General features: G+C 49.5%; 1 protein-coding gene across 1 annotated transcript; it reads right to left on the bottom strand.

Annotated features, from left to right (window-relative positions):
• Positions 1-1821: 1821 nt before the first annotated feature.
• On the bottom strand, positions 1822-17554 carry MEX3C (mex-3 RNA binding family member C). Its single transcript, XM_050716345.1, has 2 exons — positions 16822-17554; positions 1822-4967 (listed from the first exon to the last, which is right to left on the bottom strand). Exons 1-2 carry the CDS (start codon positions 17552-17554, stop codon positions 3742-3744), a joined length of 1959 nt encoding a protein of 652 aa, XP_050572302.1. The 3' UTR covers positions 1822-3741.
• Between the last annotated feature and the right edge of the window lie 777 nt (positions 17555-18331).

The raw sequence follows: 18331 nt of genomic DNA, 5'->3' as shown, positions 1-18331 counted from the left end.
CGCCCCACGGCCCCGTGGGGCTGCAGCTGCCATGTAATGGCTGTAATGGCCCCAACGGTCCCACAGCTGCCTCTCTTGAGGTAAAGGCAGACGAGGCAGAACTAAGGAGCTGCGCTCGCAGAGGGCAGTCTTGGGGTGCCTTTCCCAGGGCCTGGCTTTTACCACGAGCCTTGTAAGCGAGGCCCTGATCCTGCAAAGCCTCTGCGGCACGCTGCGGCTCTGCCCCCGTGAGCCATGGGTAGGGGGCAGGTTTGGGAGCGGGACATCAACGCCACAGGCTCATGATGCCCAGCATGGTTCCAGTATCATCTTTTCCTTTGGCAGATTTTGCCCTCCTCCTCCTCCCAGTCCCAAGCACTCCCCTGCTGTATTTTTGTGCCCTGGCACAGCGAGCTGCTGGCCTTATATTGTGGGATTACATTCCTCTTGCTCCAAAAAACGTGCGTTTTCTGTGCAATGTGCTGCAGCCCAGCTCCTTCCCAAAGCGATCCTTCCCCCAGGTGCAGCCGCAGCACCAAAAGCAAACGAGACGCTCCCACACGCAGCTGTGCTCATCCTAAGGGCAGCATCACCTCCTCACCCCTGCAAGCACTACTGTGGACGTGAGCTTCCTCATTAGAAACAAATAATGGCATTTTTGTTTCCTCAAATCAACTGAGAGGTTTCTTAATGAACATCGCTGCCCCCAGAGGTTCCTCTGGACTGCCCGGCCTGCAGCTGGTTCAGGCGATGCCTGGTGGCAAGAGCTTCCCCTCCGCGACCAGGAGTTAAAATTCCAGGCCGGTTAGTCACTCATCACAAGCGCTCCTTAGCATGGAAAAATAAATTCACTACAACAAATTTAGGAGAACTGGAGCTTTTTAAGCCCTTGCCTGCCTTATGCAACTCAGCAGGAGCTGCAGTGCTGCTTGCTCTACTGAGAAAAACCTGGGGGAGAGCTGGGTTTTAGGACGGGTTACAAGTCCAGGAATATTGAGGCCGCATCGCCCAACCTGCTGCCGGAGGTTTGGAGTCTGAGGCCTCCTGCTGAACCCTAAAACCACCCTGAGACCCACGTGAAGCGAATGTAAATACTCTTTGATCTCTTCCCAAGACTTGCTAGTAAAAAAAAAAAGAAAGCAAAGAAGAAATACTCTCCTCCTTTCCCCTGAACAAATAGAAAGTTTGGGGACATAAGCTCCAAGATGGGCAGCCTGAGGACCACGGGGCAGGTGCAGGGCCTTTACCACCTCGACACCCAGGGATGCTTCATTATTTCCTGAATAAGGAGGGGGTGAAATATCCCCCAGGCATCTTTGTCTCCACAGGAGAAGTGTGAGTGAGCGCAGGTGTTTGTGCTGCTGGGAAGGGATCTATTTATTTCCCTTGCGGAGGACCCAGCAGCACCCTGCCGCTGCAGCAGAGCCCCAAAAGGGGCTCCCGCAAGCACCGTGCAGGGAGCAGAGCCCGGCTGCAGAGAACAGCCTCCGGCAGCGTACACACAGTACTTATAAATACGTACTTTTTAAGCCAGGTGGCCTTAAAATGCCTTTTTCTTATTAGGTTCTGTTGCTCTTATCCATACCAGGGAGGAGTCAATCAGCAGCCCAGGTGCTCTGCTGGCCAAGCAGACAGGAGCAGAGCCCAGCAGACCCCACCACAGGGAAAGCAGGGAAAGGGAACAGGAGATGCACAGGGGCTGGTTTTGGGCTCACAGAGGCATGAAGTTAAGGCCAGCAGTCACAAACCCACCTCCTTCCTCACCCACAAATCCCCAGCCCCAGCCATCAGCCCACAGCCTGCCCGAAGCCAGGACCCCGAAGACATCAACAGGCTCCAATTAATGGAAACAAGTCTTTATTAAGTAACTTTTAATATCAGAAAAATAAAACTCTTATAATTCTCTTTACAGCAAATATATAATATCAGTGCTTTGGCCATCATAAGTTAAAGGCCCTTTATCATAAAATATATGGTTTTTAAACTTTACTCAAATTGAATTTATAATCCCTATGACCTCCCTACATATACATAACAAAAAGTGTAGTAAAATTAGCAAATACTAAACTATATTGATAGTTTATCATTCTTAGTTCGTGGTTTATAGAAATGGTACACGCACCTAATGTCTGTCGATTCCTTGGCTTATTAGTTGCAGTGTACAATGCAATAAAATACAAAATACATGCTCGGTGAACGTTTGTTCGTATCTACACGACTGCAGCTAGAGATTAGGTTTCAATACTGACACGTAACTATCCTACAAGCAATTAGCATTAAAGTTATGCATTACATAATATGCCATCAAGGCAACTCTTATACTGAAAATCATAAAATAAAAACCGTTATTTGTAAACTTTTATACGAAATGTAACTCTTCAAGTGGAAATAAAAAATAAAATTTCTGTATATTTACTAGTTCAATACACATATAATTTCTTTTTTGTTATACTGAGAAAAAAGCTTTGTCTTGTGTCTTGGGAAAATAATGCTTCAAAAAAAATAGAAAAATCCACCAGAACTCCCCTTTGTGTCTTTTTTTTTTTGTATTTTTTGTATTTTTTTTTTTTTAATATATGCCAGCACAGATTTGGGAACGTACTGAGGATGAAAAAGCTAGGAACATCCACAGGTTGAAATGTAAGAAGCGCATTCAAAAGACATTTTTCCTTATGATTGGAAAGACAGTTTTTGAAATGAAGTAAACTGATTGCAGGGCCACTGTCACAGCTGCTGTCATGAATAATACAAGGGCACGTACGCAACCCCCCTTTTTCCTTTCCGTTACTAAAAATAAAATATATATTTATATATGTGCAAGACAAATATGGATTGAACATAAAATGCTTCACATTTTGAGCTACACACTCTCTAAAACGTAATTTAAGAACAGCTTGATCGGACTAATGAACGGAATGTCAGCATCCTCACTATTAGTCGAAGTATGTGCATCCCAAAGCCCTTACTGAAATGGGACGAAGCCAGCCAGACTCTTCCACATTACATTAAGAAAAGCAGTGGGTAGGAATTCACAATCGAGACGATACGTTCCTGATCCTCTGAACATACTACTGTCAACACCGTGGGCGAAACACGGAGGTGCAGCGGGCAGCTTCTCTCCCCGCTCACCGTAGCGGTAATTCATCTGATCCTGCCGATAACCTTAAATCCTTTTCAAGAAATCGAACTACGCTTTAAAAAAAAAAAAAAAGTATTTGCAATGCTGAAGAGAATTAGGCCTAAGTTGTTGCATCAAGCAAAAACAAAAATTAACAAAACTTCCCCAAACCTGTTTTTTCAAAACTGGCAGTGTAAAGAAGGCAGCATTGGAAGTGTTGTTTGATATATTGATAATGCCACAAACCCTCCGCAGCAGACTGGTACTTCTGTGCTTCGGCTCTGAGGTTCGTTGCTGCCAGCACACAGAAGTCAAACGAGAAGTCAACTGAGATCCTTCAGAAAGCCTGTAAAATTTGTTTTGCAGTTGTGTAATTGCTCAAAACTTCCCCTCGCTGTGCCGTATTACACCAGATGCATCTCTGCTAAGCATGCCATCTGTTGAAGCTGAACCGGACAGAGACCACCTAGGTTTAGTGTTACCGTAGCAGCCTTTTAGGAACGGATAGATTTTATTAACAACTTTAGCCTAATCCCAAGAAAGCCCAACAGTCAGAATTTACTTAGGAAGTTTACTAGAGGGTACCATTACACCCATGCCTTTAGATGTCCATATATAATAATAATAATAATATCTATATATACTTAAGAGTGGATTTGGATTGCCTGAGTAACAGCTGTCTGGCAAACAGGACACGATGGCGTTTCTTTTTCACAGATTTTGTTGGCACACTCCATGCAGAAGAGATTGTGGCCGCAGGGGACCAGGGCCGCAATGACTTCGTTCTCGAAGCATATCACGCAGTCGTGCTTTCGTCTCGACTCGGGGGGCGAGCTGGAGGTGGAGCCGCCGTTGGAAGAGGAATAGCTGTTGGTACCGTTAGAAAAAGCGGGGATGTAGATGGGAAGGCCGGCTTGGCTGCCCGTGCTAGGGGGGTCGCTCCTCACTCTCCTAGCCAAGGGGTGCTCCAGGCTTTCCGGGAAGGTGGGCGACAGGCGAGGAGTGGATGGCTGGCTCCCTCTGCGCTGAGGCTTGACGTTACTCGTAGGGTCGCTACCAAAGCCAGAGAGCGGGTTTACGGGTTCGAAAGGGGTCCAAATGGTTTGGGAAGGCGTCGGTAAGGAGTCGTACGCAGGAGAGTCGACTGCAAGCTCTTCTGTGCCCACGGAAGGTAGCGTTTCTCCGAACCAAAAGTTGCCTGTGCTGAACGGGCTGGTTGGGCTGAAGTCAGCCAATCTATTGCTTCCAAAATAGGAATCTGTGGAGCCGCTTCCCAAGGAGCTGGAGCTGTCATTTCTGTAATTAGAAATCATTCTGGTGCGGCTAGGAGGGACGGGGTTAGAAGTAAGCCACGCGGACCCAAGAGTGCCTCCCTCGAAGCTCACATCGGTACCGTTGTAATGGAAGTCGTTCTCTTCGTTCAGCTCGATGTAGTTGCCGGTACGCATGGCTATGTGCATCTCGATTTCCTCGCGCGCCCGGTCGACGTTTTCAGGCATCCCCGTGACTTCGAAGACGGGCTCCTTGTCCCTGCTGGGAGTGACTATGTAGGTATGCGTCTGCTGCTGAATTCTTTTGATTGTAGCTCCTTTAGGTCCAACCACTAGCCCAACTACACGGTAAGGCACCCTGACTTGGACTGTTGTCTGCCCTGGCAGGTTGGGGGTACATGGCAAGCCTCCCAGGGCAGGACCGTTTTTGTTGCGCGACGCTCTGATCATGGAGAAGTGCTCAGCAGCGGAGAGAATTTCCCTTTTGGCCATGGCTACATCCTCTTTCCGTCCAGTGACGACGAAGATGGGTTCTTCTCCACGAACGGGGGTCTTAATGTAAGTATTCGTCTTGGCCCTTAGCGCTTTTATTTTGCAACCTGTTTGAAGGAAACATACGCAAGTTTAGCGACACGGCTAAGTTTAGAAAGCCACAAGAAAGCAATCTATTTTGAGCTGTTTGAGAGCTTCAAGAAACCATCGGGTGAAACCAGAAGCAGCAGTTTTTTGTTTTTTTTTTTTCTTCCTCTGCAAGCCGCACCAGTGAAAGCCGTAACAACTTCTACCTAGTATTTCCAAGCGCACCTCCGACACCGAAAGCCACAAACTATTTTAGCAACACTTCTTGGGCTGTTTGAGTCTGTCATCTCCTCAAGTGCTATCAGACGCCGAATGAACTTGGATGGCTTTTTCTGCAACGGACAACTGATGAATATCCCAGAAATACTGCTGAATTTTTATTTTTTCCCATTCATTGGGTATCCCTGAGTTATTTCTAAAATCCCACATATGGGCTAAATGCTCACAAAAACGCTTAAGCCTACTGATACGCCAGCCTTTCACTTACAAGCGTGCCCTAAAACCAAATTAAGTATTTACAAGCGAGAGAAGGGTCTGTATCACAGCCTGTGTAGGATATGAAGTCATTGATTTACTGCGATTTCTTCATCTGCTTCCTGTTATCACTATTATTTCAACCCCACTTGTCCCTGCAGGATGAAGGAGCCACTCCTCCATCTGCCAAGTAGGAGCTCAAGCAGTTTGGGGCATGCAACCAGGCTTCCTATGTAATACTACGTGCCTACATGGACTTTCTCTTGGGAATTGTGTAAACGCAGCCTGAAAGAGAAGCGAGAAGTTAATCAAGTGTTCGCCTTTGATTTTGGGGACCGAATTATCAAGTTTTCCAGGACACGGTGGCAGCACCTTGAACGCTTCAGGCATTTTTGAACACTGGACTTGGTTTTAACCCACCTCAGCCTACAACAAATTCAAGGTTTCTCTTGCTAAAAGTCATTTTAAAGGGAACCTCCTCTTAAAACCACCACAAGCAACGTTTGCAGACCGAGTGTCTCATGCGTTTCACTGGCAAGCTGATTTCCCCCCCCCCCCCATTTTCCTCACTTCAAATACCTCAGAGCACGGGCACACGCAAAACGGTCTCGGGTTGGCATTTTGTCAGTCTCTTGCACTCGAGACGCACTCAGTCCAGGAAAACTCACAGCAAACACGCCGCTGCGGGTCGTAACAGCGGCAAGGGAGAGCCTCTCCTTGCAGGGCCACTGCAAGGACAAAGGCTGAAGACAAGAGGCTTTTGTTCCCGGCACACAGCTGGAGAGGAAGCTCATCATCGCGCTCTGGAGGCCCTACCTCCAGCAGAGAGCAGCCGGAGGCGCGCGGATGGCTCTGGGCAAGGGAAGGAGCTCGGCACGAGCGCACCTGGCCAGGAGAGACAGCCCCAGAGCCACCAGGGAAGGGCAAATATCTGCAGGGAGGAAGAAAAGCTGAGCCTCAGCCTGGCACAGAAGCCCACCGGCGGATAAATAAGGGAAATACGGGCACGAGGCGTCTTCTGGAAGCCGCCCGAAAGCCTGATGGTTCCCTGCTCACAGCAGCACCTCGCTTTGGCGATTCGCCTCCGCTCCCTCCGTCTTTGTTTGAGCTCCTCAGCGGCAGCTCACGCTCTCACCGTTAAGGCAGCTGCATGGACATCGCCTGGGGGCTTGGAATTTAAGACCAGAAGATCCCCACCGCGGTGCTGCTCAAGTTTTCACGACGATGAAACGCCCTACTGCAACGCCTAAAAACAAAGTGGGCCTCCCGATGCCTATCAATTACTCTCTAACCTGCACAAAGTGCTTTCGTTCACCCCACTCCACCCAAATATGCATTCTCATTTCGCAGAAATAAGAGGCAGCATCCTTTTGTAAACTTTAGGAGCATCTCGTATAATATATACGCATAAAATGTAATTCTTCATTATAAAACACAATTCCGAGCCTACTGAATTCCGGTTTCCAAAGTGCCCTCACAATCCCCAGCGTTTACATTTCCGAGCAGGTTTTCCTGATGCTTTGGAAACTGCAATCCGGTTTCAATCTGCACCTTCGGCCTCATCTGAAAAGTCAGGAAGAACTCACGGGAGCGGCCACGCTCGAAACCCGAGATTTCTAAACGAGGCAGTCACTAGCAGCTCGGCTGCGTTTGCGAGGAGCGGCGGCGAAAACCCTCACAAAGGGCTACTGTGAAGCCTGTCACGTCGCAACACAAGGTCAGCCACCCCATTATACAGCTCCGGCAGGACGAGCTGCCTGTTTGCTCCTCCTCAGCCGCTCCGGTTTCCTCCCCTCGTCCGTTAGCCGCTAGCGAGGTGATGATACAGCACGGCTGATCCCATCCCCTCGCCTGCAATTCGCGGCATCCAGCCACGCTGCGCCCGAGGCGACACGAAATCGGCCGCCTACGAAGTCACGGGGGCAGTGCTGGATCAAGCCATTTCCCGAGCTCCGACACAGGAGGCCAGAAAAATAACAGCTCCCCACGCTTCTGCGATAAATCAGAGCGCGCCATCCGTCACCTGGCCGTCCGGAGATAAAGCCCAAAGAGGGGGGGACTCGGGCTGAAAATTCACTCTAATCGATGAGTTTCGATTCATCGATCGAATGATTGAGTCGGTTCACTGATTTCAACTCAGTTTCATTGAATTCTCGTAGCAGCGAAGTTATGTCAATAACAAAACTGCTTTTTCTTTGTAAAAATCAGACAGCTGGCCCAGCGGGATCCCCACAAAGACACTATTTCTATTCAACACACTCGCCTCAGCAGTGCAGGCAACCGTGAGCACACACCGACACGGTTAAAAGGCAAACCCTTGAAGTTTATGCAAAGATTTAGTCCTCGTCCGCTTCCGCATCATACGAGGAGCACCAAAGCCCTGAAAAATATTCATCCTGCGTGCCTCGATTCCTACTTTTCTTCTCTCTCCTCCCCATTTTTCCCCCCTAGGATTATTTGACCAGCCACCTTAAAGACACTACGAGCAGTATTTTCCCCTGGAAACGTATGAGTAGCTCTGAAGGAAGCTATCATTTACCTCGCACGCTATCATTAAGCCTCTCTAAAAGCAAAGGATAACTTCACAAGCGCTCCACCGGGGCCGTCACGTTTTAGAGGCAGCTTAGTTGGAGACTGGAAAGAGACAGGAACGCGGGGATTTTGCCGAGTTTTTACTTCCCACGTGGGCTTGCTGTGACGTAGTTTCAGGCATAACGTCCCAATTTAAAGATTTGGGGATGAAAATCCCTTTTTGGTATGTGGTTTCCTCCAAATGGCGACGCCAGGGGGAATCGAGTCCTTATGGCTTTTGTGTATTTTGCTGAAGCTGCTCCAGGCTCTCAGGACAGGGACCTGGGTCAGAGCCCTCCCCGGTCCTCGTGGACGACGACTGAATGAAAACACCGCTTTGCCTTCCCTCGCTGCTGCTGCTGGGGTCTCTCCGGATGCTCGGATCCCGCGGGGAGCTGCCAGCAGTGCCTGGGCTGAGGGAGGAAGCACGAGAAGCTGCGCCGGCACTGCCTCGTCCCTTCGCCAGGAGGCAGGGCTGACTTAGCAGCCCTGACCAAATTTGGCATCCTTCAACTCAGCCCCGGGCAAAGCGAGGATCTGCCAAAGATCGCCCTCCGTAGCTTGCTTCCAGCGAGGAGAAAGCACATGGAACCACTAAGAGGAACCACAGGAGCGCCAAGCAGAAAGGGGACCACGTAGGAATTTGCCTGCCACGAACCTGCAGCTTTCCTGGGGGGAAACAGCTTTAAAGGTAAGGTCTGTTAAGGTGCCACAGCCCTTACCTGGGTGCCAAACTGCCCCAAGCTTTTAATTTCAAAAGGAGAACCCTCACAGGTAAGGTTGCAAAGGATTTGCAAAGCCTGAAACACCGGCTGTACTGCAGGGCTGTCACTTACGGGGTCTCCGATACACATAAACATACAGGACATGGAACTGCATTTGGACAGGAAGTGAAAATCTGTTCTAATGTCATGTTTAAAGCTCCTTAGGTGACATGGCCGCACAGAGGAATGAAGACCAGAACATTTTGGGCAATTAACTCGGTTCTTAAAGTCACGTGAAATCCTACCAACGCTCTGCTCGCCATTGCCTTTCGCTTGAGATCAATTAATTCATCTCACACCTTGTTTTTTTTTTTTTTTTTATCCACGGACTGGAAAATTTCAACTCCTGATAAGAGTCCTTCAACTAGGCGTTGAACACAGCTGATTCAAGGAAGACGAAGACATTTTCTCTGCACTTCCAGAAGATGCTGATCCCTACAAAACCCGGGGACCTGTGTGCTCAGAGAGCAATTTAGCACCCATTCAGCACCTCATCTTTAGGAACAAAGGTTGCAGAAGTATTGCTTTAAGAGTTTTAAGCAGCTGGAAGAGAATATACCTGAACTCGGATAAAAATCATCAAATAGAGCTTTTCTGAAGTGATTTTTCATCCTGCTTTATCACAGCAGGGATGTTTCCTAACGAGAAGCCACGAAGTAGGGCTTTGAAAATTTACCATCGCGAACTACTTACCACCATCACAAACCACCCGTTGCTGCCCGAGACTCCTCGGGAACAACGCTCTGGCTCTCTGCTCTGATGGTTTTAGACAAGCACAATTCCCATCAGGAGCGCTGTACGCAGGTAATAACCGCCTTTCAACTCTAACACCGCTGCAACGAGCAACGCTACAAGCAGGCAAATTACTGACCGCCGTAGTACAGGAGAAAGGGAAATTCAGCTGGTAAGTTATTCCAGGAGAAGAGGACACGTGGATCTATCAAGAAAAACAGAGCGTTTCATACCCATCTTTCCCTGCCTCCTGACCCCCTCATCAACTCACCGCTGCAATCCAAGGCCTTCAGCTACATTGCAGCTCCCCAAACCCCGTGCCCGCCCGCGGAACGTTTCATTATGACTCGTGCTATATATAGAGAGCGACGCTACTCCCATCATCGTTTCATCACACTTAGCCATTCCGGAGGAGCAAGTGAGTACTTTTTTTTTTTTCCCTTTGCCACTGCTTTGTATTTTTGCGAGTACAAGATGACACACAACTTTCCTACTTGTCAGGAGGGTTTTCAGGCGAGACGCTTTCCAGACAGCGCGATGGTTCGCACCAGCTTTTTGTTTCTGTGCAGCCCCACCGCAGGGGCTATAAATAAAGTTAGGGCTCTAAATAAAGTTAGGATTCCCCCTTCAAGCTGAATCCAGACGCTGGAGGCACATGGGCTCAGGGCTTGCCTACGTGCCTGGAAGGGGGAAAACCTGGAAATCTGAAGTACCTTACCCAAAAGCCAAGGAATTGCAGTAAAACACTCCGCTGGGCTAGATGAGAGGGAGTGGGACTCCCTGTCTTCTGGAAGAGAATATCCCTGGTTCACAAACAGCTTATAAACACTTTATTCAATATTTCCCAGGTATACACCAACGCATCAATCGCTGCAAGTGTATCAGCCCGGCGCAGAACGAAGTAGCCAGCCAGCACGCTGCTTCCTCCTATTTATCAGGTCGGGGCAATTTATCAAGTCCGCAATTGCACAGGCAGAGGAATACTCCCGTTGTTCCCCAGACAGATGGCAGCTCGGTAAACAAGTCACATGCAGCAGGAGAGCCAGAGGGCAGCAACTTGTATTATTAATTACTCGCACTGCTGCAATAGCAGGACTAAGGTAGCAGCTGCCGAGGAGAAGTAAAGACACAACAGCGGAAGAGCAGCAGCATAAAAAGAGGGCACGCGTCTACGATAACTGTAGGAGAAGTCGTTTTCCTTAACAGGATTGATGTGGAGACAGGTTTTGGAAAACGCGGCCTGCCCAAGGATGCAGGATATTAAAAGGGATCACCACGCGACATCCCATTCAGCACATCGGGATGGCCAGGTAAAGGAGGATTACGTAAAAAAACCACTCACACGGCTTCTACAAAAACCCCAAATCCCTCAGTTTCAAGAACGCTGACAGGGCTGTGTTTTCAAACACGACATTCCACAGCACGTTGTTGAATGTAAAATGAGCTAGAAGGTAAAAAAAATAAAGAGATTTTGTTGTGCCTTTGTTCAAACAAGCAGCAGAGAGCTTGGTGCTGGCTGCAGGATTACCGACCCACACCAGCGAAGGAAACCGAGAACCCGAAATCTTGAATGCTGGCAAGACCTCAGAAACTTAAAGGAATACCTGAAATTGAAAGCAAAAGGAAGACAGCGTTGTTAAAGAGTGAATGAAGTTGGAAACAAAGGTTTGATTTACAGCTTTTAGGCCTTTTGTTTTGATTAAATAACCTAGGGCTCAGCAGCCTTCTCTTTTTCTTGTTACAGCAAGTTTTCAAACACTGTCGCTGTTAAAAGAAAATCATTAGCTCTTGCCAGCAGCTGGGAACTGGCCTTGTATTGCATCAAAAACAAATTTAAGATCCTCAAGATACATTTTTGTTGTTGTTTAAAACTGATTTTTTCTTCCAGAAATTCAGACAACAGAGAGAGGGTAACAGGGACTAAGACAGGGGAATTTCTATCTGCTGACTTTACTGACAGGTCAAAAAAAAATCACTTTTTTATGCCACCAAGACACGTTAACACACTGCAGTTTGGAAGTGCATTAATCAGGATTTCTTTTGTATGTTTAGGTTTTAAACTTAAAAAAAAAAACAAAAAACAAAATACACTCTTCAGAAAACAGCCGTTTTACAAGAAAAGGAAAAGAACCAGGAGAGTAAAAATTTGCATTACACGTTTCAAGATTTTTTTTTTATATTTTAATTTCAGATTTATCAGATGATCTTATTTATGCAGGTATTCACCGCTGGTACTCACAGGTAAAAGCCTACAGAATTTCTGGCAGACTACACAAAGAGAAAAATCTCTCTCAAGTGCGCGCCGTGTTTGGTGTGCCTCCCACCCAACGAGCCAAACAAGAGCAGCATTTAGGATTTAGGATTTACGATCCCAGCTGGAGAACCTGCACCCTTCTGACAAACTTTGAAACCCGAGTTGGATCTTTGCACAGCGCGAATGACAAACAGCAGAACTGAAATGATGTTTGTTCTGTAGTACCAGAGCTCCAGGCCGCTGAAACTCCAGCGGCAATTTCAGGCTCTGGCAGACGTACGTGTTTCAGTTCCTGAAGTCCCAGGCTGTAAAAACAAAGTGCAGCAACTTCTCAGGAAAAAAAAGAACAAAACAACAGCCTTCAGATTGGCTTTCAACAAATAGCTTACGCTTTCTTTCAGGCTTTAGAACAAGCCATTTTACACAGCATTTAGTAACACGCTTGCTACGGGAGGTTTGAAAAAAAAGACACAACCCCAAAAATCTTAAGTATAACCGCTTTGTTAGCTTTCAAGATAATTATCCTACCGTGGGACACCCATGTACTGTACTCAGCTTACACAAGGATGTGCTCTAGGATTGTTTTAGCACCACTTCCACTCCCCAAGAGCGGCGGCTAGTCTTATTTGGCCGTTGAGCTATGTTACTGATAAGCTACCTGCTTATCAGTATTTTTTTCCCCCGTTTGTTTCAATTTACAGGACTATTTTAAGCAAAGGAATATTTTTTCTCAAGAGCCCACGTTCAAAAGCAGAGAGCAAAACCGGGAGTCCGGGATCATTAAATATACATAGCAATGTTATTTTAGTTGCAAGGCTGTCTCACGCAAAGCAGATTTGTCATTATCGATTTAATCAGCGAAATGGGATGATATCATCCCTCCTCCTCTTACTCATCTGGGGTTTGGAGACCGCCCTGCCTGCTTCAGCTTCAAGATCCGCAGCCATCGTTTGAACTGTTCTTAACAGAGGCATCAGGCTTTGGAGTTAAATAGCTCCAACTTGACTGATATCTCGGGGAGGAAAAAAAAAAAAAAAAAAAAAGAACGCCGCTGTCAGCTCTGTCAAGGATATGTGCAGTTGGAAAAACTTTAGTACTTAAACACGCCTTCTTTTCGCCTCAAGAGCGCCGAAGACTCCAGTTCTACCTAACCAAAACCTTCTCGAGGCCTACCAGGCTACGGCAGAATAGCCACGGAAAAATCACCATCAGCAAGTTTACGTAGAGGAAAATATATTCAGGTGATTCACGGCAGACCTTTACAAAGCTTTCATGTGATTTAGAGATTAAAACGAGAACTCCTCGGTTAGATCTCCAGAGCTCTTTGCAGTTTGGATGCACGCTGATGTAATTTTGGGCATACGCCCTACCCCAGCTTTCTGCAGGCGAACAAGGTCACCTCATCAGGGATGCAACTTTCTTGTTACCAGTTCTCAAGAGCACTTCTCTCCAACTTTTTTTTTTTTTTTTACTCTTTAAACCGATGCAACTCGTTGTACACAGGCTTTTTAGCTGCTGACAGCGAAGAAAGTCACTTTTCTGATCAGAACAAGGACTAGTAAATTCACTGAAGGTTGGATTCAACAGCAAACTCGAATCCACACAGGAAGCCGGTACAATGCCATGCATGGAATCTAGTTTTCCTGGCTCCCAGTCGCATGCCTAAACAAGAATAAAAGGATACAAGTATCTTTTCCCTTGTTGCTCACCTTTGTAGTCTCTGAAGTGGAAGAAACTCCAAGAGTTACCTCACACTACGCCAACCAGGTCTGATACACTTATTTTCTGGGGGACAAAGTAAGTAAAGTGTGAGAACACTTGAGATTTTTTTTTGAGAGACTTGAGATTAGAAAAAAAAAACAACAAAACAAATCCAGGTTTCAGAAATGAACCTGAAATCCAGGTTTCAGAAATACTACAGTACTTTGTTTTCCCTTTTAAAGGAGGAACACCTATTTGTCAAAAGAAAATCTTCCACGAGCCTTTTCCAGCCCTTTTTACAGTGACACGAGTGCTTCCAGTAGCTATACATTAAATTACTGCCCCCATAAAACAGCATCCTCCAGCGTAGCTTGGTGTACATGCGAAAACCATAAACCGCAACTTACGTTTCAGGCGCTCTGCACCTTCTACAGCTGTGACATCCCACGTTTGCGAGCAGCTCACCAGCACAGATTTGGTAAGCACAGCTACCCACGTGGGAATCTGCGATACCGTTACCTACGGCGGGGGCTGCGGGAGCACCACTTCGCTGTCTGAAGGGCTATATTTGCTTCTGAAACTCGCACATCACTGAAAAGTGGTAAACGCATACGCTGCAAGGTTCTGCTTGTTTACAGAGCTCTTAAGAATCGGGGGCTCCTCTGGTCTGATAAACAACACCTGGAAGTTCTCTTCCTCTTCCTAAAAATTAAATTTCGATAGAAGTATCATGGATTGCCAATTAATTGTTATTCTTCCACTCGGGGGGGGGGCAGTACTTAGAATAAATACGCTTTCAGACACGGCAGGGCAGCCTCCAGGAAAGCCCAGATCAAACTCAGCATTCCTGGAAATGTCTTCAGCCCTGAAATACAAGTTCTTTTTATACCTCATGAAGACGGCCACAGAAAGAACATAAAATTTATCTTCGTGAAAACCCCATTAGAGTTAACCTTCCAATTACATCATCCTTACATAATTGGGCATTAAATAAAAAAAAGTAATACAGCACAGAAGAGGCGGCCATAAAACTTCAGCTGGATTCATTCAGGATAACCCAACCAGCTGTTTATGGGGCATATTAGTGACAAAATATGCAGCAACTTTTCTTTTAGAGGGAGCAGAACGATCCGTGAAGGATGCAACTCCAACAAGGCTTGCCCTAGGCAGACCAAGTTACACTGCAGCTGATGACTGAACAAAAACCTCCTTAAGCAAAGCTTTCATGCAAATAGAGTTGGTAAAATTTTCTGAGACCAAGCTCTCCTACTTCTACTCCTACCCCTTCCTCTTTTGCAGCCCTAATTCTTTTACGATACAATCCCTCTCCTCCACCGAGGCTAAATATTTTATCACAAGCCAAACAGGGTGACATCAGATAAGAAATAAAAGCAGAAGAAGCAAATGAACTCTTCAGGAACAATGATCCTATTTTTATGCAAACTCCATTATCTTGTTTTTAAGTGACTCGAAGTACTGAGGAATACACTACAGAGAACAATCCTGATCCGGTGGAGAATAAACAACACAGTCTAATACGCCCTCAAAGTCCAATTTTTCCCCTTTCATTTCAGAGGACTGAAGCAATAACTGGTTTTCAGTTCTGTTTTCCATCTCTCCTCCTGCCCCCCCATCCCCAATGACACATAAGCAAGGTCTTAAGTCATTCAAGCATTACTTCTTGGAGAAGATATTTTGTGCTCCTGCATTTAAGGCTGCAGAAAGCCACCTGTCTGCCGGACTAGCCTGCACATGTTGATGTACCGGAGGGACATGCCACTTACTGTTTTAACAACGGATAAATATTTTCGACCTCGGTGTCACGAATGAGTATCTGACCCAATACAGTTTCTACACCACGGGCTTTGGCTCTTTGAAACACCCAGCAGAAAACCCACCTTTGATGAAAAATGCTTAAAGCCTAATAGATTTAGGATGAGGAAACAAGTGCCTGCTTAAGCATCGGTGCTCAGCGCGCATCTGTTCACTACCACTGGTTTACTGATTTGACTGTTTCTTCTAAAGAAAGAAACAGAAGCCACATTGATGTAAGAGAGCAGACAGCATAACCTCTCGTTATCTGATCTGATCAGCAAGCTAGAAACACAACCCCCAAACCAATAAAGAAAAACACACAAAGGGAAAAGGAAGAGAGAAACTACTCATCTGCACTGCCACACCTACACTTGACACTGTTTTGCACTTCACTTTGTGTATGAAAAGTGCTTTTAAAATTCGGTTCACTGCTGGAGAACTGGCGTAAAACATCCAACTCCTCTTCCCCGGAGACCACAAGAAAGGCCAACAATGAATGTGACATCGCAGAAATGACCTTATCGTAAAGGCACAACAGAGGCACACGAAATTTAGCAATAGAGATCAACAGGAAACCAGAACCAGACAATCACTTTTAGTCAGAAAGGGGCTGTTCACAGCTCATTTCCCCACCTCCAGGTCACCTCCTCTAAGTCTTGCACGGCCCGTCTCGGCGTGCACAGTGGAAACTTGTGGTAAGTTTTAAACCGTACCCCAAACTTCAAGGCAAAGCGGGCAGGTGAGAAAGAACAGCAGCGAGGGGGATGCTGACACAAGCTGAACCCCTTCACCCACAGGGCTTTCTAAAACACGATCCCGAGCTCCTAAGAGGAAAAGCAACTGCTTACTGAGGACTGTAAGCTGGATGCCAACAAAGAACAAAGCAAGCCCAAACACCTGTTTGTACTTGGCCGGGCCCTGCATTAGGTTTTAGAGTTCGTAAATGTCCTCACTTAATAACTACCAGAAGGCTGAGCTGAGCCTGTGCTCACTCCTGCGCCTTGACTTAGCACAGCCCAAAGCCTGCACCGTCCCTGGCCCCAGCGAGAGGACCGAGAGCCGAGATGTCGAGCTGTGAGAAGGGAACCCATTAACTCCTTTCTCTCCCGTTGTTATACCAACTCGAGCAGTCGCTATAGCGGATGCTTAAAAAGCTTACCAATCACTTACCGAGCCCTAGCACCCCGGGGGAGCTTTCTGAAGGGAGAAAGCCACCACGAACCCAACCGCAGGCCCTAGCAGCGGCCTGACCCCGCCAGCTGGGGATGAAGAAGGGTGACGAGTATGGCCATATGGGTGCTACACGGGGCCGGCCACAGGGCCCTGCAGCCCCAACCCACGCCAGCAGGGCTCCCCCTGTACCCCCTGCTTCATGGGGTCTGTTCCTCAGCCATGATGGGCCCCTCCAGCCCCCTGCACGATGGGGTGGAAAGCCAGCCCCCCCCCCCCCCGTCCATTTTGTGCGCCCCCGGCCCCCCTCCTCCATTTTGTGCGCCCCCAGCCCCGCTCCCTTCCTTCCCCCCCCCCCCCCCCCATCTTGCACCCCCCCCCGGCCCCGCTCACCCTGGCGGCCCACGATCTCGGCCACATGCTCGGAGCTGGGCACGGGCACACACTCGGTGGTGTTGACGCTCTTTCGGCGGAGCAGCGCCGCCTGCTCGCCGCTCAGGCCCGCGGCCGCCGCCGCCGCCGCCCCCCCACCGCCGCTGTAGGCGTGGGGCAGCCCCGCCGCCATCATGCCCTGCGGCTCGTCCGCCCCGTACAGCGCCGCCGCCGCCTCCTGCGCATCGAAAGCGGGCGACAGCAGCACGGAGCCCAGCGGCGGCAGCAGCGGGGGGGGCGGCGGCAGCGAGGGCGAGGAGGACGAGGAGAGCAGCAGCAGCGCGGCCGGGTCCTCCTCCTCCTCCTCCTCCTCTTCCTCCTCTTCTTCCTCCCCCGCCAGCTCCTCCTCCTCCTCCTCGTCCAGCTCCAGGTCCCCCTCGTCGGCCGCCTCCTCCTCCTCCTCTTCCTCCTCCTCCTCCCCGGGGGGCTCCGGCGGCGGCCCGGAGCCGTCCCCCCCCCCCCGCTGCCGCCGCCGCTGCTGCTGCTGCTGCTGCCGGGCTTGCCGCCGGCTCCCCGCGGGCTGCCCGCGGTGGCGGAGGCCGAGGCCGGCGAGGCGGTGCCTCAGGAGGGCGTCGGGCCGCTGGAGGAGCAGCAGCGGCGGCGGCGGCAGGAGGAGGCGCGGCGGCTCGCCGGGGGAGGCGGCGGCGGGGGAGGAGGCGGCCGCCGCCGCGGCGGCGCCGCCACCGCTCGGCATGGCCGGAGAGGAGGCTGCGAGCTCCGGGCCGAGCCTAGCGGCGCGGGGCCGCCATGCCGAGGCGGGCACCGAGCAGACGCGGGCGCGGCCTTGGGCGTCTGCGGCCCCGCTGCTCAGCGCTTCTTTTGTCCCATGGCGCTCCCCTCGGCGGCGGCGGCCGCGGGCGGCGGCGCTGGAGCAGGAGGAGGAGGAGGAGGAGGAGGGCGAGGAGGAGGAGGCGGTGCCGCCCCGCCCCGGCCCGAGCTCCCCGAAGCACGATTGGGCGGCCCGGCCGGTGTCTGGGCAGGGCAGGGGGCGGTGCGGGGCTGAGGGGACTTTGGGGCTGGCTCCGGAGGGAGCCTGGAGCCCCTCAGCCTCCCCAGGGCATGCTGCCCTCCTCGGCAGGTCGCCTCTGTGCTACCCCTTCTCACAGATAACTAGCGATAGGACCAGAGGGAATGGCCTCGAGTTGTGCCAGGGGAGGTTCAAGTTGGAATTAGGAGACATTTCTGTCAGAAAGAGTGGATAGGTACAGGGACGGGTTGCCCAGGGAGGTGGTGGAGTCACCACCGTCCCTGGGGGCGTTCAAGGAAAGGTTGGACGTGGTGCTTGGGGACGTGGTTTAGTGGGTGACAGTGGTGGCAGCGGATGGTTGGACCAGATGGTCTCAGAGGTCTCTTCCAACCCTAATGATTGTAGGATTCTACTTGGGGGACTCAGTCAGGCCACAGTGAAGCTGATCTGGGGGTACAGGATGCACAGCATGATGTCCGTGGGAGCCTGCACACCATTTGTCAT

This window comes from Cygnus atratus, chromosome Z (assembly GCF_013377495.2).
Source record: "Cygnus atratus isolate AKBS03 ecotype Queensland, Australia chromosome Z, CAtr_DNAZoo_HiC_assembly, whole genome shotgun sequence".
Taxonomy (NCBI): domain Eukaryota; kingdom Metazoa; phylum Chordata; class Aves; order Anseriformes; family Anatidae; genus Cygnus; species Cygnus atratus.
This window is presented reverse-complemented; position numbering and strand designations above follow the sequence as displayed.